We start from the raw sequence: 26,945 nt of genomic DNA, 5'->3' as shown, positions 1-26,945 counted from the left end.
CGGGGTAAAGAATGAAAGAATGAAGGTTTCAAATAGGACTCTTCCTGCTGTAGTTCTTCCAGCGGTTCGAGGCTCGGTGTGGCCTGAAGCCAAGGAGGCCGGCTGGCAGGATGAAGACATTAGCTCAGGTCTCTTTGAGAGGATACCGTCGCTTGATGACAGACTCCGGCTTTTATTAAAGAGGATGTCAGATTAAATGAAGTGGCCAATGTCATGTGACCGGATCCGTTAAATTGTACTTTTTAAAGCAGATGTCTTTAAAGAGGATGCTTCACAGATTCTCCTTTAGCTGGATTATTTGTATATCCACAGAGAGCTAGGGTGATCTCATCTGTTGAGCATGAGTAAAAACCTGGTCATACTTGGTATGAAGCATTATTCTGACTTTCATCAGAAGGATCCTTCTTATAAATGTGCAGATGTTAAACTAGGAGACAAAAAAACTAGGAGGTGTTGTAAAGGCTTGGGGTTCAGTAGGTGACTAAATGATGTCCACATGTCCAATTCACACTGCCAGGTAGTTACAGACTGGAAAACTTGAGCAAGGATTTTGGACATGTCTCCTGCATCCCCAGGTGGCTCGACTCAGTGTGTGTATGCATTTGTGTATGTGTGTATACAAGCGACTTCCCATCTGTTTTCCAATGCAGCGTGTGTTACGATTCCTCCTGCTGGCATGGATCCCGCTGGTGAACTGGTCTCTAATAGCCAGGATTATTGCAGCTCTTTTACACATCACTTCAAATCCATGACCAGAGGCCAGTCACTATCATCACTGCTACAAGGAGAGATGTAAGAACACAGAGTGTGTCTTCAAGCTAAACAAACAGTGCTTGGTAATGAAGAGCACTTGCTCTGCAGGGACAGCCAAGGTTTTACAGGGATCTATGAACAGGATTGAGCATGTGCAGGAGCTTTTCACATATGACAGCGCTTTGAAATCAAATGCTTGAAGAATCTGGCACTGCAACAACCCTGCTTTATGTGGGGACGAGCGGCTGAGCTCCAGAACCCTTACACCGATCTGCCAGATTTGTGATGAACCAAGAGTGACACGAATTAAATTTCCTTCATGCGACTGTCCATCTGTGATGGATCAACATAACTGTTTTTTTGATGCATTGTTTAGCCATTAACACACAACTGACTCTAGTCAGCAGCTGAATAAATACTGAAACACGTCTAAAGCTATAAATCAGGAGGCAGCCATTCAAAATGACTTTGTGATGTCATCTTCCTAATTAGCAAACTAGCAACATCACAGACATAATTTATAAAAACAATAGATGCGTGTATGTAGTCTGGGTTTAAAGATGTTAATACAGACAATTTCATTTGTAATTTGGAGCTGAAATTTGGATTTCGTGTGTGTGAGGTGTGAGTAAGAGAGAGCGAGAGAGAGAGAGAGAGAGAGTGTGTGTGTTGTGTGTCAGTGAGTGAGACTGAAACTGAGATATCATTGCAGAGATTTCCAAAACACAAGGACTATAGAAAGCTTTTATCCAGGGAACGTATACCCTTTTATCACAAGCACTTCACTACTGTATATAGCCCAGTAGCAATTACCCTCCTTTCTCTGCAGGTCTTAAAGTTTGCTTTTACTGCTATTCATCAGATAACCCAGGAGCAGAACATTTACAAAACAACCTGTATATAAACACCTACCTAAGGCTCTCTCAGGTTTCTGGGGCTTATCTGAGGGACAATACAGTCCTGCATTAGAGCGTTCAGGGCTCCACGATGGGAATTGTCCATAGATATGTGTCATTATCTCAGGATTGGATAGCTGACTAAAGCAGAGGAGCACAGTCTGTTTTCCAGCTCCACAGCTCTCTCGGCTGTGAGGTGTTGTGTTCTGTGTGGGTTTGGTAATGAAGACATGTTCCAGCATGGCTCACTGATATGACAGTAACTTCCCTCTGCTGGGGCCTGTCGCTTATCTGGGTAAATTTGCTCTGAAGAAGGAATGGGATTTGATGCTTGCCTTCTATGCCATAAGTCTTCACGCTGAAGGTGTAGTCTAATTGACACTGACGTAAACTCAGGATAAGCCAGCCAACGTTTAAGATGGTGTTAATGCTTTTTAAAGCACAATGCAACCCTATTGCAGGACTATAAACCCAAATAAAATTGGATTTTTGTGGCTTTGATCATTTGCTACTGGCTCTGTGCTGCTTGTTTTACAAGCTGTCAGATTGTCACACCATTTTATTTTGTAGGCTTTATGGTTTCAGCTGTAATTATGAGTGAAAGAAAGAAGCACAGCAGCTACAGGGAGCTTCAGCCAATGACACAAATGTCGCTGTTTCAGTCAAATTGTTCCCATGCAAATCCTGACAGAAATGACTAACCCAGATGATCCTATCCAGACTCCATCTCTATCGTATCCTGATGTGTGGAAGGAGAACAGAACAATCTCTGGGTAAGTGGTGGCCCATTTTGTGAGAGCTGTAGCACATTACGATGTTCTCAGCCTATGAATCGTAATCATTGCCTTCGGCATAGATCTGCATCTGGCAGCCATCAATTGGCAGTGCCCACATGTACATAACACGAAAGTGAAGGAATCAATTCATTACAAACTGCTGCTCTTCCGCTCGTGTTGTGTGGTAGATCTGGCAAGTGCGCTTACACATGTGTGTGCATAAACACTAACATTCACACTCTCTCATACCTTATAGTTGCAAACCCACAACTTCCCTTTTGAGTCAGTAAAGCCCAGAGAATCATTTTTGTTCCTTCACTATAAAACAGTCTCATCGTTACTTACATTCCTTATAATGTCTTCCACCTGCCTCCATTTATCTGCATTTATTGAGCAAGCGGACGCTTGATGTTTGGGCCGAGGAGCGGAGGATCAAAGTCTGTAAAGTAGCAGGTTACGAGCCCGGGCTCATGTTGGGAGGTCTTTCCCATAATTACTCCTGTTTTCTCTCTATAAATTAGGGCCAGAACAAGTGGATTAGAGGAGCGGAACTGCAGTGAGACAGTTATGGAGGGCCTGAGAAAGAGAGAGAGAGAGAGATCATGGCTAAATGTAGGTCCTGTTGGCATGAGCCAGGTGCACTGGTGCAGTAGTATTGTAATGACTCTTTACTGGATGTTTATTCCTTCAGCATCAAAGTGATTCGATGGCAGTGTAAAACATTTGAGGAAATGAGAAAAGGCATGTGGCACAATTGGGTTACAGTGGTGAAATATTTGGTTCATTGTGAGTACACCTCACAGTCGTGATGGTGATGTGTGTGTGTGTGTGTGTGTGTGTGTGTGTGTGTGAGAGAGAGAGAGAGAGAGAGAGAGAGAGAGAGAGAGAGAGAGAGAGAAACATCATTACAGAGCGAATTCTTGAAATTGTCAATAAGGAGAGCGAGAAAGCCTGCAGTGTTTTGTAGATAAGCGTATTACACTTTAATTGTTCCCTATGATGACACAATGCTTTTTCTGATCATTATTTTTTCATGATGAAGTAAAATCCTTCCATTATTTTTAAGCATTTTGATGAGAGGGGTCAAAGGAGAACAGCCAGGCTGGTTCAAGCTGACAGGAAGACAACAGTAACTAAATAATCACTCTTGAAATCTGCGGTGAGCAGAAATGTATCTCCGATTGCACAACATATCAAAACTTACGGTGGATGAGCTACAACAGCAGAAAGCAACGTTTCTTGCACTTCTATCACCAGTAACAGGAATCTGAGACTACAGTGGGACACCAAAGTGTTTCTGTGAACTCAGAGTAGAAGCCAATACGGTCTTCTGGTCTTCTCTTTATAGCCTGTGTGAACAAGGTTTACGTGTTGTACATTATGTTGCTTGTGTCATAACTTGAGGTTAATTTTCCATTCATATGTTACAATTTACACTCATGGGGGGAAAAGAAAGTGCATCCTCTTTCAGTTCTGTGTTTTTCGCAAAAAACTAAAGCAATTTTCAGAAACCATTGAGAAATAAATAATTACACCCTTCCTTCTATCACAATGATTAAGAGAGTAAATAGCAGCCAAGTGTTTCTACTGAAATGCTTAAGATTAAGGTTAGTGTGACTGACTCTATAAAAGCAAAAACTCTGGAGAACTCTGGTGAGTGTCTACATCATGCCAAGAAGAAAGGACATCAGGCACAAAGTCCGAGCAGCTGCTCATTTATGTGGGACAGGTTATAAGGACGTCTACTAGCAATTTGAAATTCACCATTCTACAGTGAAGAGGATTGTTTACAAAGTGAAAGCCTTCGAGAAGGTTGTTCATATTCCCAGGAGTTGAGGTTCCAGCAAATTCAATCCTAGGTCTGAAGATTAAATGCTCAGATACAGAAAGAAACCCCTAAAGAGCTACATGATGTGTACTATAGGCCTTTGTATGTACATTAAATGTTAATGAGAGTACAATCAGAGACATACTGAACAAGTATGGTGTTTGTGGAGTGGTGGCTCGGAAAAAGGTCTTCTCTACAAAAAGAACATGTCAGCATGAATATGTCATATGACAGATTCTGGACAAACCACGAAATACTAGAACAGTAACAAACGCAAATCTATATATATTTATATATACTAAAACGCCTCCGCCTTGTGTGTGTGGAGTTTGCATGTTCTCCCCGTGCCTCGGGGGTTTCCTCCGGGTGCTCCGGTTTCCTCCCCCGATCCAAAGACATGCATGGTAGGTTGATTGGCATCTCTGGAAAATTGTCCCTAGTGTGTGTGTGTGTGTGTGTGTGTGTGTGTGTGTGTGTGTGTGTGCCCTGCGATGGGTTGGCACTCCGTCCAGGGTGTATCCTGCCTTGATGCCCGATGACGCCTGAGATAGGCACAGGCTCCCCGTGACCCGAGGTAGTTCGGATAAGCGGTAGAAGATGAATGAATGAATGAATGGTTCTACATGCCATTGAAATATAGGGGCACTTATTATTTCCACCTGGTTACTGAATGTTCGTCTTGCAAAAAATAAAAACCTGCAAATGAAGGACTTTCGTTTTTTTCATGTATTTGTTTGTCATAATTAAATATGTTCTAGTCTTATTCAAAAGTTTCTATGCAGTACTCAGATTTGGATATTTTTAGCATGGCTATCAGTGGCTGCTTTTGATTACAGGACCGGTGTCTGGAGTGTGATGCCCCAAGCGGTACTGAAATCTTTTGAGCTCTTCTGTATATCTGTTGTGAGTAAACACACTCAAACAATGCTAGATATCTCTAAGATCCCTTTGCTTATTAGAGCAGCATGGTTTACTCTGAAGTGTATACAAACACAGACATACACACACACACACACACACACAGGGTGGTGTTGGATGGTAATACTCAGGCAGATTAGCCAGTTGTGTCTCTGTGATGAGCTCAGACATCTCATCTATCCCCCTCTGTGACCACTTGATGGTAATCTGACTCGTTCCAAATGCCGCTTAACAGTTTCAAGACATCTGGGATGTAAGGGACATCATTTATGGCATCCATGTTTGAGAAAAAGTGGCACTGTGATTGCAAGCGTCTTCCAGATTCTTTGGTTTCCTCCCACCTCCCAAACACATTCAAGTAGGTGAAGTGACTATGTTAATTTTTACCCCTAGGTGTGAATTAGTGTGTACTGGGGTCCTTTAAGCGTATATATTCACACTTCACTTCATATGTTCAGTGGTCTCAGGACTGCCTCCAGATCTACCGCATCTCTGATAAGGATAAAGAAGGGAATGAATGAATAAATGAATGGATGGATGAAAGGATGGATGAAAGGATGGATGGATTAAAAAAAAAAACTGGACATATGCAGATTGCAAGGAACATTGTAATAACAGAATAATATTATCAATCACTTAAATACCATATTTCTCCTTGCCTTCTCTCTTTTCCACTCCTTTTCTTTTTTTTTCTCTCCACATTATGATTATTTGTTCATTGTGGACATGAGGAGAGAGCAAGAGGGCAGTATTGTGTGGCCACTTATCCCTGCCAGCTGGTATGGAACTAATCAGAGCTGAAATAGTTCTCATTAAATATGAGCTGCTTTTTTTCTTGTGACAGGTTTTGTGAGTGTGTGTGTATGTGCTAGTGTGTGTGTGTTAGTGTGTGTGTCAGATTGGACTGTGTAATTGTGCAACAAGTTTATTACAGACATTAGACTTGCTTTCAGCCTGTGTTCCTCAGCATGTGCAAAGAAAGCACAAACATACATTTAATCCACTCTTTCTACAGCCCCTCACCCTCACCCTCACCCTTCCCCTCACCCCCACCCTCCCCCTCGGGTAAAAGTAAGATGAGAGGAGTTTCTTGCTGATTGCTTCTTGACTTATGTTTAGATGCTCATGGCAATCGATACAGATGAAAGAGACCAGAAAAGTACAGACTGTAAGAAAGAGCACAATCAGAGATCACGAAGAAAAAGATTGACGTGTGTGTGCGTGTGTGTGTGTGTGCATGTGTGTGTGTGTGTGTGTGTGTCTTATTCAGGGCAGCACAGTTGGATGTTTCAAAGAGAAAGATTTATGGCAGAAGTCAGATTGTCAAAGATGCCAAAGTTGAAAAAAAATGAAGGCGAAGGCTTGTTACTATGAAATAAGAACTGAAGTAATAAATTTGCAACATGGGCATAAAATGAAGGCGGATAGAAAAGAGACAGATGAAGGTTCAGGAGCAGGACGAAAGCGAGAGGTGCTGGGAATGTGGGAATGGAGGCACGCGTCCAGCTGGCCGAGGCTTGCAGTTGCATGATGAGCCAGAGCTGCAGAGCTGGGCTGCTGGCCACAGAGCAGAGCTGCACAGGGATGGAGGGATTGAAGGATGGAGAGATGGGGGGATGGCTGGATTTAATCTCTTCCAGGTCTAAGAAAATGCAGGTCTATTCCAGAGAATTAAGCTTCCATAGCAAGGTATACTGATTCTCCTACATCTAGTGCCATGAGTGTACTGTGGAATCATTCGCTTTTATATGTGAAGCTTTCTTTTATCAGCAGTTTGATAGGTTGTGATTAGACAGTCATATTTACTGAAGACATATGTACTGTATTCATTTATGAACGTATGAACTTTATCAGTTGAAGTATTTAATTTATTTTCTTGGTTTTTTTTTTCTCTCTTTAGAAAACACTCTAATGTAATTGTCTTGCATAAAAGAATATTTTTCTTTACAAGTTTGGGCATCTGACAGGTGTGCCAATGTCTCTCTCTCTCTCTCTCTCTCTCTCTCTCTCTCTCTCTCTCTCTCGCTCTCTCTCTCTCTCTCTCTCTCTTGCTCTCACTCTCACTCTTCCTCTCATGATTCCTGGCCTAACATTGTGGTTGAAAAGTAAGACTCCTGGCACACACTGCCTTCCTCACAATAGTGTGATTTGCACGTCCTCACAATAGAAACTCACGTCTGAGATAAATCACGCCGACATTCACGCGGTACACGAGAAACAAGGCCAGGAAACATGCATTGGCCAGGACTAAAAACCTGCCTGGGAAAAAAAATATTTCTCCCTCCTGTGCCACACACACATGTGTTAAGACGCAATACCTCATCTGTTTCTTGAGAGAGAAGATGTGACATTACACGCTTTGTGTCATTTGTATATGGCTGTAAGTATTATGTCAGCTTCACCATAGAGCTGCTTTTAGAGCACTGAATGATTTTAGTATCTGAGATTTGAGATTTCAAGGTGCTCAATGATTGATGTAAAGCATCACTCTGAAATACCAAACTTACTTGGATGAAAAAATATGCACTACATTTTGAAATAATTTAGGTATGTCATACAGTTTATTAAACAGCTTATGACATGACGCATACGGATAAGTATGGTGACCCATATTCAGAATTCGTCCTCTGTATTTAACCCATCCAAAGTGCACACACACAGCAGTGAACACACACACATCGTGAACACACACCCGGAGCAATGGGCAGCCGGTACCTTGCTCAAGGGCACCTCAGTCGGTATTGTCGGCCCGAGACTCGAACCCACAACCTTAGGGTTAGGAGTCAAACTCTCTAACCATTAGGCCACGACTTATGTGAACTGATCTTATTTTATTTCAACTTTAAAAGGACAGACTGGTCATAGAGCTTGATATGCTTGATGGTAAAGGTTTAACACTAAACACAAAGGTTTAACACTGAATATTCATTCATTCATTCATCTTCTACCGCTTATCCGAACTACCTCGGGTCACGAGGAGCCTGTGCCTATCTCAGGCGTCATCAGGCATCAAGGCAGGATACACCCTGTATGGAGTGCCAACCCATCGCAGGGCACACACACACACTGAATATTAATAATAAATTTACTTTTTAACTCAAAATATATTGCATTAACAATTTGACAGAAATTCTGTATGCATCAGGTTGTTTTCACTGTTTTCTGATCCTGTTGAAAGCAGTAGTCTGGAGTTAACTTCAGCTGAAGCTCGGCACGCTTCACGTCTGATGTAGACGCTAACTGCAATCAGTGACAAGCTGAGGAATGCAGTTGGTGTAATTTGTCACGTTACTTCATTTGTTATGGTTATTGATATATGACCATCCATCATTCGTAGAACAGGAGCATTTAATTGGTGCACTTGGTGGTGTGAGTGTCTGAGAACCCATTAAGGTTAATAATCCTTTAGAATATGAGATCTGCTCCATATTTGCAGGTATTCCTGCACAATGACATGCTACGCAGCCAAATGTGCAGCTAAGGACCAAAGGAAAATAATAAAAAGCAGCAAACAGTGAACCTAGTTCCTCTTATTTGCAGACTCGTGTAGACAAAAGTAACGTATGAAAACGAGATGGACGTTTTATTAGACGTGAAGGCAAAACTTGTGATTATAAGCCACGCCCCCAACCCCGCCCATACTCTGCTGCTTCCGGCCATAGTTTGTAAGTGATATCTCAATAAAAAGGTGTATTGAATAAAATCAGCTGTTTAAGAGATTTATGTTTCTAAAGAGCACATCTCACATGACAAGCTAGACTCAAGCTAGGCTTAAAACTGGAATTTCACTGTGATTAGCTTTAATGCGTTATTTTACAGGCAATTTATTAAAATAAAAAAGATAATCGAGAGAGAGAGAGAGAGAGAGAGAGAGAGAGAGAGATCCTTACTGAGCGATCTCTTCTAATCAACAGTAAGGTGGTAAATGCTGAGTCAGAAGCACAGCTGGTCAAATGCTCTGCACAAACACAAACAAACAGCTGTGATCTCAATCCTGCCACGCTCTGGCAGACTGAAGAACTGCATTTAAAACATCCTGTGGATTTCAAAAAAAAAAAAAAGAATCCCACAGCCAAATAAGAATAAACCATTAAAGCCGTTTTGATTCCCTTCACACTAGAATTAAACATGTATGATTTTGAGCGGTTACACGCAGATAAAGAACAGAGCTCTGTGTCCCAGCACTGGGATCAGGAACCACAGTTTTATTCGGGATAATCTTGCATAGTGGCAGTTTGCAGTCTAGTTCAAACCAGAACAAGAACAGATCTTTTGTAATGTGAACACATACTGACAGTTTGTCACTGCTGGCAACACATGAGGTTTCGCAGAGCCTACTGGATGTATTGGATTAGACGTGCTGTTCATGAATAGTGTGTAAGAAATTGAGAACAACTGTGTAATCCACTCCCTTTCTCTTTCTCTGTCCTGCAGAGAAACTGTACAACTCGACAGGAAGAGAGCTAAGAAGAGCTCTGTTCTCTCTCAAGCAGATATTTCAGGTAAGCTTCTTTTGTTTTTCTAAAAGTTTCTTACTTCTAGTGAGCAAGTGAATGTAAATGTGGCCTAATAAGACCAAATAAAGAAACAAAAAACACTGAATCTGTTATTCTGAATGAGAGTTTTGCTGCAAGGTTCGCTTTTCCTTTTAGAGCGAAGCATCACTGCCTATCAGTACAGTTAATCTGACTGATCAGCTTCATCCTGTGATGAAACACCTCGATCCTGATGGGACTGGTCTCTCCCAGGATGACCCGTTTCCCCTCGCTGTCTGAGGGATCACTGAACTGTTTGATCCAAATGATTGAAATTTTGTCACCTGATCCTGATCTGAGCACCTGTGGTAGAGTTTAGACCATCGTGTTAGATAGCGCTCCCTATCACCACCACCATATCGTCGCTGTCGGGCGGAATCCTCGTATCTCCAAAACCGTTATTTTTCAGGACATTAAAAAAACGCCGTAACTTATCTGCAGTGCACAGGGTTTAGTCCGCGTTGCAGTGGATTGTCTTGCACTAAATTCCTGTCCTCAGACGAGCACCAGAACTAGCGGGGGTCAAGATTTTTTTTTCTTTGAGCCCAGTGTTTTGAAGACATTTACCTCAGAAGACGTGTTGATTCGTTGCGACTCTTCTTGAGGAGAAATATGCCGTGAAGCTCTCCCAAGGAGTGAGGAAGAGGTGGACAGTTGAAGTGTCCAATGGAGTTATGAGATTTGCGCTCAAGCTATTTTCAAGACTTTAGATTGGTTAATAACTTGTAAAAATAACAGACCCACGTGGGGACTGACCAATAGCATCGATATGTGAAAAAATATGAAATTGACCAAATTTGGACATACGAGGTTTCCGCCCGACAGCGACGATATATAATATATTTAGGAAGCACAGTGCTCATGCAGTACAGTTCCAAGGCTTTTTAAAAGCTTTCTGTTCAGCTTGTGGTGTCTCAACACTTCACTAAAACAGTTTGTGGAGATTTTTCCTTTAATTTGTCACCTGTATTTATATGGGAGCGTGACTTATTGGGCGTGCATTAATATGATATCAACTGACTTCCAGCGAATGTTTAAAAAATGAAAAAGTTAATTAATATTTGTGAATAAATTTCAAGATGCATGTGCAATGCATGCTAGTGTGTGTAGCCTGGTGGATAAGGTGTTAGGGCATGTGATAGCGTCGTGGTTAAGGTGTTGGATCACTGATTGGAAGGTTATGAGTTTAAATCCCAGGTCTACCAAGCTGCCACTGCTGGGCCCCTGAGCAAGGCCCTTAACCATCAGATGCTCAGTTGTATAAAATTGTGATGAAATGTAAGTTGCTCTGGGTGACTATTAAGGTTTTTGTGTGTGTATGTTTGTGTGTTTATGACTTTTGTGAACTTTTCCCACAGTAATCGGCAAATCTGCCTGGTTTGACCTTGTGGTAACATTTGGCTGATCCCAACACACAAAACTGATTATTTTTTATTCATTTGGCTGCAAAACTCTGGAAATAGCGAAAATGTTTCCTTTAGCTTGGCCTAACAGTGGTTAGGGTTAAAGTCAGATTCAGGTTATAGGTATACCATCAGTTAGCTGCATTAATAATGATATCACTGGAAGTCCAAGTGTGTGTGTATGTGTGTGTTTATGTATGTGAGTGTTTAAAATCTGGATATCTGGGAAGTTTCAATTACATTGCTGATGACAGGTGTGACAGTTTAAAGAATTTTTGTCATCAGCTAGATGCCTAAGAAAGACACACACAAACACACACACACACAGACACACATTATTTGAGAAATACCTAAGATGCTTATTTATTTACACACAGGCACAAAATATCGCTGTATTCTGAGCAGTGTAGTTCACAATAATCCAGCCACATACACAGGAATTCCCTGTCATTCCAGACTTTTTGGTTTACAGAAGTCCAAATGTCCAACCCTCTAATTATTTTTACATCAGTGATTGGGTGCGTCCTTAAAAATGTCAGCAGTGGAGAAATGCTGGCTATTGCAATGCTTTGGATGCAAAGCAGAGAGACAAGCAGAAAGTGGTGCAATCAAAGATTTTGCGAAGCATGCCCAGACTGCAGGTGCGTGTGTGTGTGTGTGTGTGTGTGTGTGTGTGTGTGTGTGTGTGTGTGTGTGTGTGTGTGATTAAAAGCTATTCATTGCCACATATTATACTGCGAGTTTAATGAGCTCTTAGGCCTGGTGAGGGTTGCCGAGCCACACTTAGCAACCAGAAGTTGCCGAGCCCCAAACACACAGGGTTACCATGGTCAGAGGAAATGAAGTGCGGAGTAGAATGTGCACTTTGGACTGTGTTTGAGGGTCATATACTATATAGCTAATGAATCACAATGACTCTCACAACATGCATAAAGCTGCAAAATCCCAACCCCCAAACAAATCATGTCATTATCAAAGCCGTGAATATTTATAATTAAATAGAAAAAAAAAGCTCAGAATAAGTGACTGACTGGTTTGAGCTTTGTGTGACATTGTGTTACAGTGTCTGCTGTTAAAAAGCATTATATACACTGTATTTCTGCTCTGTCCCTGCAGGATGATAAGGACCTGGTGCACGAGTTTGTGGTGGCTGAGGGACTCATATGTCTCGTTAAAGTCGGGGCAGAGGCTGACCAGAACTACCAGAACTACATCCTCAGAGGTACTTTACAAAAAACTAACAGTAGAGTCGTACTGCACTGGAAATCTCAGGCTTGTTCGTTTATTATTGTCAGACCTAGCAGGCTCTGAGATTTCACTGGATTGTGCCTCACACAAAATGAAGACCAAATGAATGAAGTTGAAACGGTTCCACACTCAGACATAAACAGCTTTCCAAATTACATATAAATGTGATACCTAATAATGTGTTATAATACTCTCACACACATAGAGTCTTTTTCGTAATGAATAGTCTCTGCTGCTCTCTTATTTAAATCTGTGGAACATTTTTTATATTTCTATACACAAAATACTGATACTGTACCTTTAACTTGACCTTATTGTGGATTACAACTCTATTGCTTAAAATCTTAGAATCCCAAAGTTTATATATGTATTTAGTGTACATGTTCAACCATCTTGGTATAACTTACATGCAAAGGCTAAGCTATGCACCATCATCATACACCATCATGTGTTGACCAGCCACATTCTGTAGAGGTAAGGGGTCAGGCATGTAGCAGGAGTTTTGTGTTTACAGGGTGATTAAGAACCTCCATTACAAGGTGGCATCATTTCACCTGTCACTTACAGAGTCGAGGCCTCACACACTTGAGCGGACAGTAAAAAAAAACTGAACCCCTTTAAGACCTCTTTTAGATCAGTGCTTCCATCAGAAACAAACTTTTCATTGCTCTTGTAAAATTGAGCCATGTTACACGACAGATTTTTGAAACACATATTTATAGGCAATTTTTTATGTGCTGGTTCTCACACACACAAACTCACACATATATACACACACACATACACACATGACAGGTATCTTTCAGGCCAAGTTTATGTGACACATCTGCTAAATGCTGCTGTAAATGACACATGAATGCACATCTTCTTCCAAAACTACTACTACTAGCCCCAAATTAGGCCAAATATAGAATATAACACTGGTTAACAGCTTCCAATATGAGTTAGGACTTTGACCAATATCAAGGTGCACACTGAATATAAAAATATTCATTCATAAATAAAGAAAATTACATTTCGGAGTGTTTGCATTTGAATAACATTGCACTGTCCTGTAATTACTGAAATCTTTAAATTGCTTTTGATGAGCTCTGATTAAATGCAGTTAGTAGACGGTGTAGAAGTGAACCATATTGAACAGTTGTAACATTTATCATTAAAAGTCATTCAGTTACTGAAGAAATAAGTGAGCCGTGTGACTAAATGTTTTGATAGATATTAAGGCAAGTTCTATTCTTTCACAATTAAAAAGACAAGCAAAGCTTGTGAGCTCCTCAAATGCTTTAAAGTCCTGCTCAATTTGGCTGTCATCTTCCAGGTGCTGGGTGTGTGTAAGTGGAGCTGGTGGCCACTGACCACGGCATGTTTATGTGCAATCAGTGTGCACTAGTTATAGGTTTGACTGACACACACTCCAGGTTGATTAGGCCTTCAACAACTAAATCTAACAGAGGAGTGGAATGAAGATAAACCAGACGTAACCACAGGATGATTAGTCTGCACTTCAGTGTGTTTCAGGGCACTGCTTAAACACATCCTGTCTGGATTTAACCACTCGTTTACCCGATGGCCTTAATTTCCTCCGAGCTCGAATAACAAATACTAATATGTTTCTGATATGGAATAAGTTATGCGTATGTTATGGCTGAATTATAAAGAAGAATTTCATGAATGCTGTGATGGGTTGGTCCAAGGTGTCCCCCCACCTTGTTCCCCAGGGCTGCTGGGGAAAAACTCCAGGATCCCTGTGAACCCGTGTAGGATAAGCACTACCAGAAATGGCTGGATGGCTGAAAGGATAGATGAAACTGCATCAAGCTGATTCAAATTAATGGAAGGAAAAAACATGTAAATAAAACTTTTGCATCAGATCTTAAAGAGACTTCTTAGAAATGTGAAACTGAGCGTCAAGGACAACGTTGATTAAAATGAGCTTCAGGCTTAGTAAATCACACTGCAGGTGTCAGTTTGTTCCGCTGTTATATTTTACATCTGTGATACTCTAAAATGTTTAAAAAAAAACAAACAAAAAAAAACACTACACAATCTTTCATTTGCACTAGTTTGATTAATGGTCATTTCAGTCAATCAAAATCTACTGATTAGCTGAAAGTTTGCTTGTGTAAAACTCATTGATTTTCTTTATCGCTTGCAGACTTGTTTGTTAGTTTGAGCTTGGTGGTTAGATTAGGGCTGCTGATACAGAAACCAGGCTCACCACTACTTAAGCTTCTCATGACCAGCTAATGAAAAAAGCACAACATAGATCAGTTTCTGTTCCATGTGCATTTCAAGCTTTTTAAGATTTCACACACACACACACACACACACACATATTTACATATATACAAACTAAATACAGACATACGTACCAATGCACTGCTCAAAATCTATAGGTTTCTTCTGAGAACTTACGTACCACACACACACACACACACACACACAAACTACATACACACAAGGAGCTTGAGATTTACAACTGGCCTTATCCTCCACAAAACAGAACGTCAAAAGATACACAAAACCCCACATCCCGTCTCACACACTCGCAGAGACCCCACACACTCTCTAGGGAGAATGCTACATGTCATGTTTAGATATGCCTGCTTTACTGCTGGTCTGCTGGAACGGTTTGTGAGTCTGCGGGATCTTGCCTAGTAAAACGAGAAGCCTGAGACCCCAGCGCAGGCCCCCCAGCCAAGCACAACAGACACAGCAGCAGCATCTGATCCACAGGCTGCAGTGGTGATAGGGGGGTTACGATGAGCCCCAGGTGCTGCTTCTATGTCTCCCTCCAATGTACCTCCCTCAGGATGCGCTTGCTGGGTTCAGGCCAAAAGACAGCAGAGAGGAGCGGACGTTCATCATGCAGCACTGCCTGTCTGTGAAAAGGATTGGAAGGAATAGAGGCACACTCAGGAAAAATACATAACAACTTTACCTTTCTCTTGTCAGTGACATCCCAAGAGATTTTTCAAATTCAAAATCATGCCTGTATAGCTTTAAAATATCACTTTCTCCTTCACTATCCCATGAAGACCGCCTACTTGTTCCTAACGCAGGCAGCCAGGGTCCATAAATTCATTAAGTCACACAGATATTAAACTTCTAAACAAACACGGTGTTGATTCACCGTCAAACCTGCCGCTAATTCTATCACCATCATACTCTGTGGATGGAGATGTTGTCATCTTAGAAAATACCTCTTGCAACAGAAAGAAATATTACATTGAAGAATAAAGCTGATCACTCAGAAGACCCACAGAGCCACTGAGGTTCCTTTAATTTGTCACCCATCTCATTAGCATGAATATCTAGGATCCTTAAGTATTCATATTCTTCAATGTAAACACACTGAATAGTCAGGTATCTACAGATTATTTGTATTGTAGAACCACCATCAAGCTGTAGTAAAACAAGCACTAATTTGCATACTTGTGAGTCCTTGTGGTCGTCATGGCATTAATATGATGGATAAAGTCTTTGATTTATTACTGTAAATGTTTGCTGTCACTATAGAGATGTGTTGGATTGATGTTTGTGTGTTCAGTGTAAAGCCTGGCTGATAAAGCCCACGCTGGTCTTCCCTCATTCAGCCGGTTCTGTGGCTAAACCCCCAGGCTATTGTAGTGATGGAAGTGTGTGGTTGGCATAAAGAAAAAAGTGTATAGTATTTACCTTGCGTTCTTATTAAGTATCTTCTCCATAGATGCTGTAGTACATCTCATCCTTACCAATGCACTGCTCAAATTCTATAGGTTTCATCTGAGGGCTTCACTTACGTACAACACACACAAACACAAACACACGTACATAAACACACGTACACACACATATGCGTGCACACACAAACACGTGCACATACAAGCGTGCACACACAAACACACGCAAACAAACGCATGCGCACGCACAAGTGTGCACACACACACGCTTATACACATAGACAAACACATAAACACATGCTCACACACAAACTTATACACATAGAAAAACACACAAACACATGCACACACAAGCATGCACATACACAAACACATGCACATACACAAACACACGTACATAAACACACGTACACACACATATATGCGTATACACACAAATGCATGCACACACAAACACATGCACATACAAGCGTGCACGCACAAACACATACACAAACACACGCACACAAACGCATGCGCACGCACAAGTGTGCACACACAAACTTATACACATAGACAAACACATAAACACATGCTCACACACAAACTTATACACATAGACAAACACACCCAAACACAGGCACACACACAAGCATGCACACACACAAACACATGCACATACACAAACACACGTACATAAACACACGTACACACATATATACGTATACACACAAATGCATGCACACACAAACACATGCACATGCAAGCGTGCACGCACAAACACATACACAAACACACGCACACAAACACATGCGCACGCACAAGTGTGCACACACAAACTCATAGACAAACACACACAAACACATGCTCACACACAAACTCATACACATAGACAAACACACACAAACACATGCACACACACAAGCGTGCACACACAAACACATGCACATACACAAACACACACAAGCATACACACAAACACATGCACACACAAACACATGCACACACAAATGTACACACAAACACAGACAAACAAACACATGCACACACAAGCGTACACACACAAACACATGCACATAGACAAACACAAACAAACACATGCACACACACACACATGCACACAGACACAAGCGAACACACACAAAAAGGTTTAACAATGTTTATATCCTTCTACAGCTCATGACTGTTTGCTCTCTAAGTATGAGGGTTGCTCAGTTTTCCCACTCAGCGCATGACTTTCCTCTATAAGCTCATTACAGGTACTGGGTCTTCTGTCAGCAACTGAATCTCCACATGAGCAGAGAAGCACTTCAACTCAATTGAAGCCTATGTGAAATAGTTACCAAGATAAGTAGGGAGAGCCCGAGGCCTGAGCTGAAGACAAATCTGCATGTGAATCTGCTTCCTACAAAGAGTCCACATGCTAATGACTCAGCAGTACCATTGTGTATTTGTTTTTACAAGAGCGCTAGTCCCTTGTTTTGGCAATGCTTTCAAAGATTCCCTTCAACTCTCTCTAGGCTTTGAAATAAAACACTGTATCACATGAGAACGTCTCCTATTGCAGAGAGTCTTTCAAACTCATTAGCTCAACACTGTCCCCTAACTGTACTAAAGTGTGCCCAGTGCTGGGAAACAGTGCTGCTCTGACTAGCACAACACTGTGAGGGGAGGTCAGGGCCACGGGAGGATACGACGGAGTGAGAGAAGGAGAGTAAGAGAAGGACGAGTCCTTGGCCTATTTCTGGCTGTCTCTGACATGATGTGAGATCCATAAAGCTGCACTTACTTCATTTAGCTTTCCTTTAGCCGCCTGTTCTGTATCACAGAGTGTCTGCTGGCACAAACCTACATACAGCTACATGCTTAGTGCCAAAATATGCAGTTTGTGCCAGTGCCAATGTGCAGTGTCTCAGGGCTTTGAGGTGGATTTTTGGATTTTAGGCCGTAAGCCTATTGAAAAAAAAATTCTGCTCCAAAAAAAAAAAAAAAAAAAAATTCCTGCTTTTTTTATGTAGACTACAGTATTGTTTCGATTGTTAAGACTTTTTCTAGTTTTTCAGAAAGATTTTCTGGGTTTCTTCTCCTGTCTGTGCTCCTTTTGTGTTTGTGTTGTCCTTGAGGTTGTAGAAATTCCACTACTTCTCTCTTCTCCCAGTGCACAGAGACTCTTAAGTGAAAGGCCAGGCATTGTTTGGTCAGCAGTAGCGCTGGTGATTCTGTTTGACAACTGTGTGTGTGTGTATGTGTGTATGGGACAAGACAGAGCTATACTGAAGATAAACGACATTTTTATACAGCCTTTGAACCTCCTCCTAATCTCTGTTGTTGGATTGAGAGGTACTTTCCCCCCCTCATGAAGTACACCAGGCACTGTAGTCTGCTCCAGGAGGGAATCCGCAATGTCCTGCTGTGTTAACAGAATTCGACACCACAAACACATAATAAGCTCATTGGGGATAGTGAGTGCTGGCTACAGCCTTCAACGTCTTTTGTGGTCATACATCCTTTTTTTTTTTTTTTTTGTCTTTTGAGCCTTTCTTCCTCGGTTCGTCTTAAGGCACGATAATAAAACATGGCTTATGGTGAATGGAGGCGTGATTTCTCCTGAATTTCTATGTGGACACTATTATTTCACACGATATTACTTTCACACCAGGATTCCTAACCTTGCACTGTTTGGAACTGACATACTCTTTCCTTGGAGGGATTACCTCACTGAGGCAGCACGTACTCGGCAGGCGTCCTCAGAGCAGCAGGGCAGGGCTTCCCTCCTTGAAGGCCAAGACGGAGACGAAACAGGACCTGCCGGGCCTTCACCCAAACACAGCAGAGCACAGCAAGCTCTCAGCAAACCACAACACACGTGGCCAACGCAGTCGGCTACATCAAGGTTAAAAACACATTCCACACTCTCGTTAGAGCGGTCAACAAAGCGTCCGCCCAAAGAGTTTAAAAAGTCTGGACTTGTTTCCCCTTTAAAGTGTTCTCTCAGACTCTGCAGCATGCATCTTAGTCATCACTGGTGATTGAACTGAAGGAAAATGGCCGAGGCCATAAGTTACAAAGGATTTTCTTTGCCATTGTTTAAAATGATCAGTGAGGTTCATTCCAATTGCAAACGTTTACCAGAAGTGCGTTCTATTTTTACCATTAGACTTAATTGCGTGCAACTCCTTGCCAAAAGCAAGAGACCTTAAAACAAAAACACTTGTACCATCAGTGCAAATAACACAATCCTTTTCTCTTATCCTTTTGTTTTCTTTCAACAAGAGTTTCTCCTAATGATCTGTTAACCTCCAAAGCCATTAGCTTCCTGGTTTGATTAAAGAGAACGTGATGATTGAAACCATACATCGGAAGTAGGCAGAGCCGTAACGTTATCTGCGACGTGGCCCGCGTGCGGCTTCGGGGCCACTGGAAAAATATCTTAGCGTTTGTTTGACCATTTTGTGGCTCTGTATATGTTTGTGTGAGAAGTCGCTGAGGGTAGTGTCTGATTCTTTTGAGATCACTAGAGCAGCTGACTGTGGTCCAGGACCACCTGGCTGACCTACATTCACAGACACACACACACACAGACACACACACACACACACACACACAAACACACACACACACACATTCTGCCTAGCTCTTATGCACTGTATCCGTTTAACCTTTTGCAGTGTTCAAGAGCATTGTTTGTCTCAGCTGTGCGAGTTGACATATGCTGGTTTCCAGTGATTAATTATGAGCACAGATGTACAGTACAGTATTTCTTTCTCTGCGGCTGCTCGTTGACTTTTACAGACAGACCACATATTTTTTCCACATGCTACTCCTGATCTAAGCTGAAATCTCTGGTGTGACAAGATAATAGGTGCGAAAACATGACACACAGTCGGCTCATACATAACTAGTAGTACAGCGCTCCCACAATTCAACACTGAATCTTTATCAGCTGTGGCTCTGCCTCTTCAATTATTATTCATTCTCTCTCTCTCTCTCTCTCTCTCTCTCTCTCTCTCTCTCTCTCTCTCTCTCTCTCTCTCTCTCTCTCTCTCTCCCTCTCTCTCTCTCTCTCTCTCTCTCTCTCTCTCTCTCTCTCTCTCTCTCTCTCTCTCTCTCTCTCTCTCTCTCTCTCTCTCTCTCTCTCTCTCTCTCTGAAGTTCCTGAGAAACCAGAAAATGTCCCAAACTGTCCCAGGGCAGCAAAATCTCTGTATTAGTGCTCCCTGAACTCTTTATCCTCTTGGCACTGCCTCTTTCAGTTGGTTATTTTCCATTACATTTCCTAAAAGGTGTGGTGGAAGAGCAAACAGTTTTATCTCGTCACAACAAGCAGAAATGCATTACAGTTTAGATTTAGAGATGATTCATGGTTGATCTCGCAAGTGTAAATTTGTCCAGCAACATTCCACTGAGGGCACGGTGGCTTAGTGGTTAGCACGTTCGCCTCACATCTCCAGGGTTGGGGGTTCGATTCCCGCCTCCGCCTTGTGTGTGTGGAGTTCTCCCCGTGCCTCGGGGGTTTCCTCCGGGTACTCCGGTTTCCTCCCCCGGTCCAAAGACATGCATGGTAGGTTGATTGGCATCTCTGGAAAATTGTTCGTAGTGTGTGATTGCATGAGTGAATGAAAGTGTGTGTGTGCCCTGTGATGGGTTGGCACTCCGTCCAGGGTGTACCCTGCCTTGATGCCCGATGACGCCTGAAATAGGCACAGGCTCCCCGTGACCCGAGGTAGTTCGGATAAGCGGTAGAAAATGAGTGAGTGAGAGTGAGAATATTCCACTGATTACGACTTCCATTTGCATTTTGTTGATCAAGCTCTCTGTGTCATTTGTCATTGCGCCACATTGGCTAGATGTATAAACCGTGTTGCGTGATGACTTCTAGTCAGCGGCAGTTCACAGAACAAGGCAACCGGCTCACAAAGCCTGTGTGAAAGCAAAAGTAATGTGTACACCCACAGCAGTACATGCACATGCCATTGGCCTACCACAAGACCTCCCAAGGAAGGCAGCACACCATATGGATGATATATGGAATCATTTTGCTATGGTTGTATATCAGTTTGTCAAGACAAAATGTGTGAAATGATACATGCTAGTTCAAATATTCAGAGACATATAGGCTTTCTTAGATTTATTTGGGTAATTGTCAGGTGCAGACAGTTTGGCAAGGGGATTCGGGGTGTTTCCCAGTGCCTTTTGTATGCCTCCCTTTGGTTTTCAAATCTTTGTGCAAACACAGCAGTTCTTTAGTACTCTTCAGCTGTTTCTTCATCTCCGCCCACTTCTCTCATGTCTAGGTTTAATGTTCAGCTGATATATTCTCCCTTGAAAATCATTCAGTTGGTAATTTTGGATGTAATCATTTGGAGCGTATTAGAAAGCTTGTGTGTTTGACCTCAAATTTGGTAAGGAAGCCTAAGCCGTAGACAATCGTTTGTTGTGCGGAATAATCCAGGACATGAAATTAAAGTAAATTTATGGAGGCAGGTCATCCGAGTGGAGCATGTTAATGCAGAGTCGTATAGGTAATGACTAATAGTTGCTATGAGCCTTGACTGAATATGATTTTGACATATGGCAGGTCATTGCAAAAACAGCACGAGTGTCCTCTGTAGTGCCATAACGATTCACCACGGTTCATCCTTCAACATTTTTTATGGTCATGAGTTATTTTTGCTATGCTCTCTGAGCTCTATGTGTTTCTGTACAAGGGCAGGTGAGAATGTTTAAGTGTACAGCCTTAAAAAACACTGCTCATTTTCCAAGTTTCCAATGAGTTCAGTTTTCAATAGATGATGAAATGATGTAAGAGAAATAAAAATGACATTAGTGGTAAGTATGTTCGCTTCACACCTCCAGGGTTGGGGGTTTGATTATCGTATGTTTGTAGGGCTTCTATGTTCTTCCCATGTTTTAAGGATTTCTTCCAGGTACTTCAGTTCCCTTTCTCAGTCCAAAGACATGTGTTGTAGTGAAGTGAGATGGTGTGTGTGATTGTTTTCACCCTGTCGGATGGGTTAGGCTCCAGTGTGGACCCTGCGACCCTGTGTAGGATAAGTGCTACAGAAAATGGATGGATGTATGCATGGACGGAAGGACGGACGGACGGACGGACGGACGGATGGATAAAAAAAATGACTGTGAAATCATAGAATGCCTTTTCTTACATTGTTCTGTTAAAACACGGATTCTGACTGAGACTACCTCAGGGCTGGGATAGGTCATTTCAGTAGCTGCAGCCATTTGCTAGCATTGCACATTTTGGCTGTGATTATGCATCATTATACTTTGCTTATTTGAAATGAAATACTTCCAGGCTCTTAAGTCTCTCAAATCAACAGAGTGCTAGTTAAAGTAGCATGTCTGATTGGACGCCAGTCAGACGCAGCCTGGGTGGTGATGTGGTGAGAGCGATTAGAATGGGGACTTCTTGCTGATAGACAAATGATGATCTCCTGCTGAATATACATTGTTCAAGCCCAATACAAATAACATTTTAATTAGACTGTAATTTTAAAAAAAAAAAAAAAAAAAAAAAAGACAGTGGAACGAGAAGCCGTATCAAATCTCAAATCTAAGTCAGTTGAGACAGGGAGAAAGGTTTGAGCTGAGTTTACAGGAAAAGCTTATTAAATATTTAGAACACTCTTAAAGTCTACTTACAGAGGATGTCATATACAGTATTTATGCTTCTGATGGAACGGTATTTATAATAACCTGCCCAATACTTTCTGTAATGTGAAAACTTTTTTTTTTTTCTAACCGAGTGGATGAAAAAGCTAGCTGTGGTAGAGAAGATTGTTGGTCCATTGCCTTGAAATCCCTCTGAAAAGAAATGTAGCATGCTCATACAGTAAGAGCATGCGCACCAAGCTTGGCTGACCCAGTTCTGAGGAAAATTCGAAATAAAAATGAAACACGTGTGGGAAAGCAGAGAAAATAATACAGCAGAGTGAATCATGCAAGAAGGGACCTAGAGGGAAAAAACTGCTGTTATTTTGGCTGTGTGCTTGTTGAATGGAAGTGAACTGCAGTATTGAGTCTGCGTGATTTCTCTTCTGGGGTTTCCGTCATGTTTCGAAGGCCGATGAGCGGGTTCATTCCTTCGGCCGGCTGTGGTGAGGGTCTCGTCGTGCATTCCTGCTGCCGTGACTGAGTGATTGCTGTGGTTAGGTGGAGGGAGAGGTCTCTAGACCAGCCTTCCCACAATCCTTTGCCAGCCTTTCCGTTTGGCTCCACAGGACAGCCGCAGCACTGGTTCACACGGTCTACAGTCGCCCCGTCCGAGGTCTTTGTGCACATTGTAGAGAAATGCAAACATCCGTGCCAAAAGCTGGAGAAGCAGAAAAGCAAGCCGTTTACACAGTGCGAGAGCGAGTGCTGAGTGCCAGGCAGCTTATTAAACACTTACAGTCTCTCTAGGAGGGGTAAAAGATGTTTCTCTTTCATTTATTTTTTTCTGCATTCGTTTTTCTTTCCTATTCAAACCAGCATGTTTTGAGAGTGGATGCTGGCCTGCCAATGCCTCATTACTCTTTCTGTGCAGAGAGTGTTTGAGGCAGGAGAACGGCCTAGTGAGCTTGTTATTGCTGTGAGATTTGTAAGATAATGCTCAAAAACCATTTGTTTCTACTCCATTAACCTAAAAAGTGTGGAACTACGAGAACCTGATAAAAAATAATAAAGAAAATGTATTTTCTGAACAGATGCACAAGACCTTTATAAACCAAGGTCAGATTTAGATTTGATAGGTAAATACATGAAAGAAAGAAAAAAAAAACTCGGAAATGAAGGATTATAGGATAGTGGTGGCACAGTACGATGCTAAGCTTGGGTTCCTGTCGGTGTGAAGTGTTGCCTGTTCTATCTGTGCCCATGCAGGTTTTGTTTTGGTTCTCTGGCTTCTTCTTATTCCCAAAAACCTGTATGTATGTAGGTGAATTGGTTGTAGGGGTGAATGTGTTGGTCCCCTGTAATAGATTGGCATCCGTTCAAGGGTGTATTCCTGTCACACCCTGTTCCTGAAAATCCTGGGATTAGGTCAGGATAAAGATTTACCCTCATTTACATGAAGTGGTTAAAACGAACGAACGATTGAGTTTTGTAGGAAAATTGTCCGGTGTTATATTGAGAGAATCTTTCTTTGCAGACTTTAGCTTTGCACATTTTTTAAATGGTTATGTATCTCCTGTTTGCTTTTTATATAAATTCTTGTTTCTTCTAACACACTAATATACTAACAGAATAAAATACTAAAATAAACATGTAGGACAAAATGGATATAAAGCATGTAGGGTGTCTAAGACCTTTGCGTAATACAGTAGGGGTGTATGAGAAGAATAATATAGTCATTTTAGCATGGAGTTGCCCAGTCAACCTCAAATCCCAATTCTCAGATTGCGTGTTGGCTTAGCAGCCGGCTGAGAGCGCAGAGCTCCGTCAGTAGGAGGAGTTGACTTAGCAGCGATTACTCAAGCTGTGCTCTTTAATTACCCATCAGTTTCTTCTCACTCACACACATTCCTTCTCTCACTCTACCATACACCCCTCAGACAGGGCCACAGGTGCAGCGTCAGTCCCGACCACAATGACCTGTCAGATGCTGACGGCTGATGTGAAAAGAGCTGTGTTTGGAGTTAAAGAGGAGTCAAGTGAGGTATACAGTAATGGCTGTTGTCACTGACTGTTTGATGAGATGTGGGATGAGGGAGGGAGGCTTCGGAGAACGTACAGGTGTTTCAACCAAGAGCAGACTATATGTCCAATACCGTCAGTACGTCATTAGTTCTAACAAACGTTTTCTTTTCTTTTTTTTTTTAAGTTAAGTTTTTTATTTATTTTCCTGCTCTTTATACATCAGCGTCAGTTTCAATTCCTGGCATTCCTGGCATGGTGGAAAAAAATGAAATGAAATACAAATAAAATAAATAACAAATTCTAATTGCTTCCATTTACTGACATGTTTTCAGAAGTTGGAAGGAAACCATAGAACCCACAGGAAAACCCATGTGGACATGTTGAGAGCATGTGAAACCCTGAGTAACCTGAGCTCAGGATCAAACTGAGGTCCATGGAACAGTGTGGCAGTAATGTATGTAATATAACTACCGCTTCCACTGCATAAAGGACGTTCGTTTAATAAACAAATACGAGTAATACAACTCAAACAGACCCCAAAAGGAAAGTCAAACTAGACTAAAAAACATTCCTGATTTATCGGGTACTTTATTTCATGTTTTATTTCTTTATTATTTAGTCTTTGTGTCTAGCCAAAACAGAACAAGACAAAGTGGCTCCCACTCGACTGTGTTCCAGGACGAAAAAACGCTCCAAACTGATTTGCTACTTAAAAAAAAAAAAAACTGGAGTAGCAATGAGCATCTAGCTCTGTGACCTGAGATATACCCATGGGTGCTGTGGAGCGTTAACTGAGCTCTAGAGCTCCGTTAGGGAGGCTTGTGGAGTGTGTGAGTAACGGCTCATTACATTACTCACCTGTCAGGAGTGAGGAGCGGACTTACAGGAGCATCGTTCACGCGCCGCTGTGTTAATCACTGCTTTACTGTGGTTTGTTTCCACCGCATTATAACACTGTGTGTGTGTGTGTGTGTGTGTGTGTGTGTGTGTGTGAGTGAGTGACTGATAGAGACAGACTGTCTGCTCATCTGTCATTGCACTTTGGCAGTTTTGCAATGCTGCATATGTACATCATGGGTGGAAGACTGTGTGGAATGCTGTCGTCAAGGTTTTGAGTAATTAGCCTTGATTGATAAAAGATGAAGAGTCACCCCACAGCCAGTGGCGCACACACACACACACACACACACACACACACCCTTGCACACAGAGCTGCACCTGGGAATCTTGGCGTGTGTACAGTGCATTCATAACTCCTTGTTCCCCCATGCTGAGGAGAGAAGGACAGAATGGGATGAGGGGAACAGTGAAAGACAGCAAGGAGCCTTACATTGGCTTTAACCCTAGTCATCTCTCTCTCTCTCTCTCTCTCTCTCTCTCTTCCTCTCTCTTTCTCCTTCCCTCTCCGCTGCATGGGAACCTGGCACCTATCTCCACAACCAGCCCTGCTCCAGATAAAAGGGATTGTTTCAGGTAAAAACTGAAAGTGGAGTCATGGCGAGTGCCAGCAGGCGATAAAGGAGCAGTGTGCAGACAGAGCTGGGAGTTTTAGAGCCTTGCTAAATGGGTTTTAGTGTCATTCCTGGGTCAGGAGATATTAATGATTTTTCCAGTTATCCTCAAGGCTACCTCGTCAAAACTAAGCTATTAATATTTCAGGTAGTTGGATTCCTGTTGCGACCGTTTCAGTTCAGCCCTTATCATTTCAAAACATCTGCTTAGTCTATGAAACAGCACATACACACACATATCTCAGAGAAACAGTCGCAAAGATGTGTGTTAGCTGTCATATTATTGACCTCACAGCTGAATTTGGGGCTAAAACTTCATGCTGAAGTCATTGTCTGTCTCTAGGTAGCTATCACTATAGTCTGTATGCATTCAGTAAGCCTTTAGGCATGTTCTTTACTGAACACTAGTATTGTGTGAGCTTCGTCCAGAGCTCGTCTTTCTTGCAGATGTCAAGCAGAGTGGAAGAACATGCCCACCCTAAGCTCACTCTGTATGAATGCTAGTGATTTTAAGATGATTAACCTATTGGATACGAGCCTCAATTGCCCCCGGAATTTCAAGACAGAGAGTAGAGATCAGAACAGAGTCCAGATCTAAACAGCTTACATTACTGTGACTATAAATTTGACTAACTGTGTCTCATTAGCAATATAGTGTATGTAATATATATATATATATATATATATATATATATATATATATATATATATATATATATATGTGTGTGTGTGTGTGTGTGTGTGTGTGTAATATACTTACAATGAAATACTGTTATTTTCTTTTTTATTTGAAATAAAGGTGG

At 41.8% G+C, this 26,945-nt stretch overlaps 1 protein-coding gene across 3 annotated transcripts in view; it reads left to right on the top strand.

Annotated features, from left to right (window-relative positions):
• Positions 1–26,945, top strand: part of fhod3b (formin homology 2 domain containing 3b) — a 119,298-nt gene that overhangs the window by 63,828 nt on the left and 28,525 nt on the right. For all 3 annotated transcript variants that reach the window (XM_060870459.1, XM_060870458.1, XM_060870462.1), the window contains exons 4-5: positions 9,606–9,673; positions 12,226–12,331. In XM_060870459.1, coding sequence (XP_060726442.1) covers positions 9,606–9,673; positions 12,226–12,331 — 174 coding nt within the window. The remainder of the gene's footprint in view (positions 1–9,605; positions 9,674–12,225; positions 12,332–26,945) is intronic.

This window comes from Tachysurus vachellii, chromosome 5 (genome assembly GCF_030014155.1).
Source record: "Tachysurus vachellii isolate PV-2020 chromosome 5, HZAU_Pvac_v1, whole genome shotgun sequence".
Taxonomy (NCBI): Eukaryota; Metazoa; Chordata; class Actinopteri; order Siluriformes; family Bagridae; genus Tachysurus; species Tachysurus vachellii.
The sequence above is the reverse complement of the archived record's forward strand: the minus strand, read 5'-3'. Positions and strand labels throughout refer to the sequence as shown.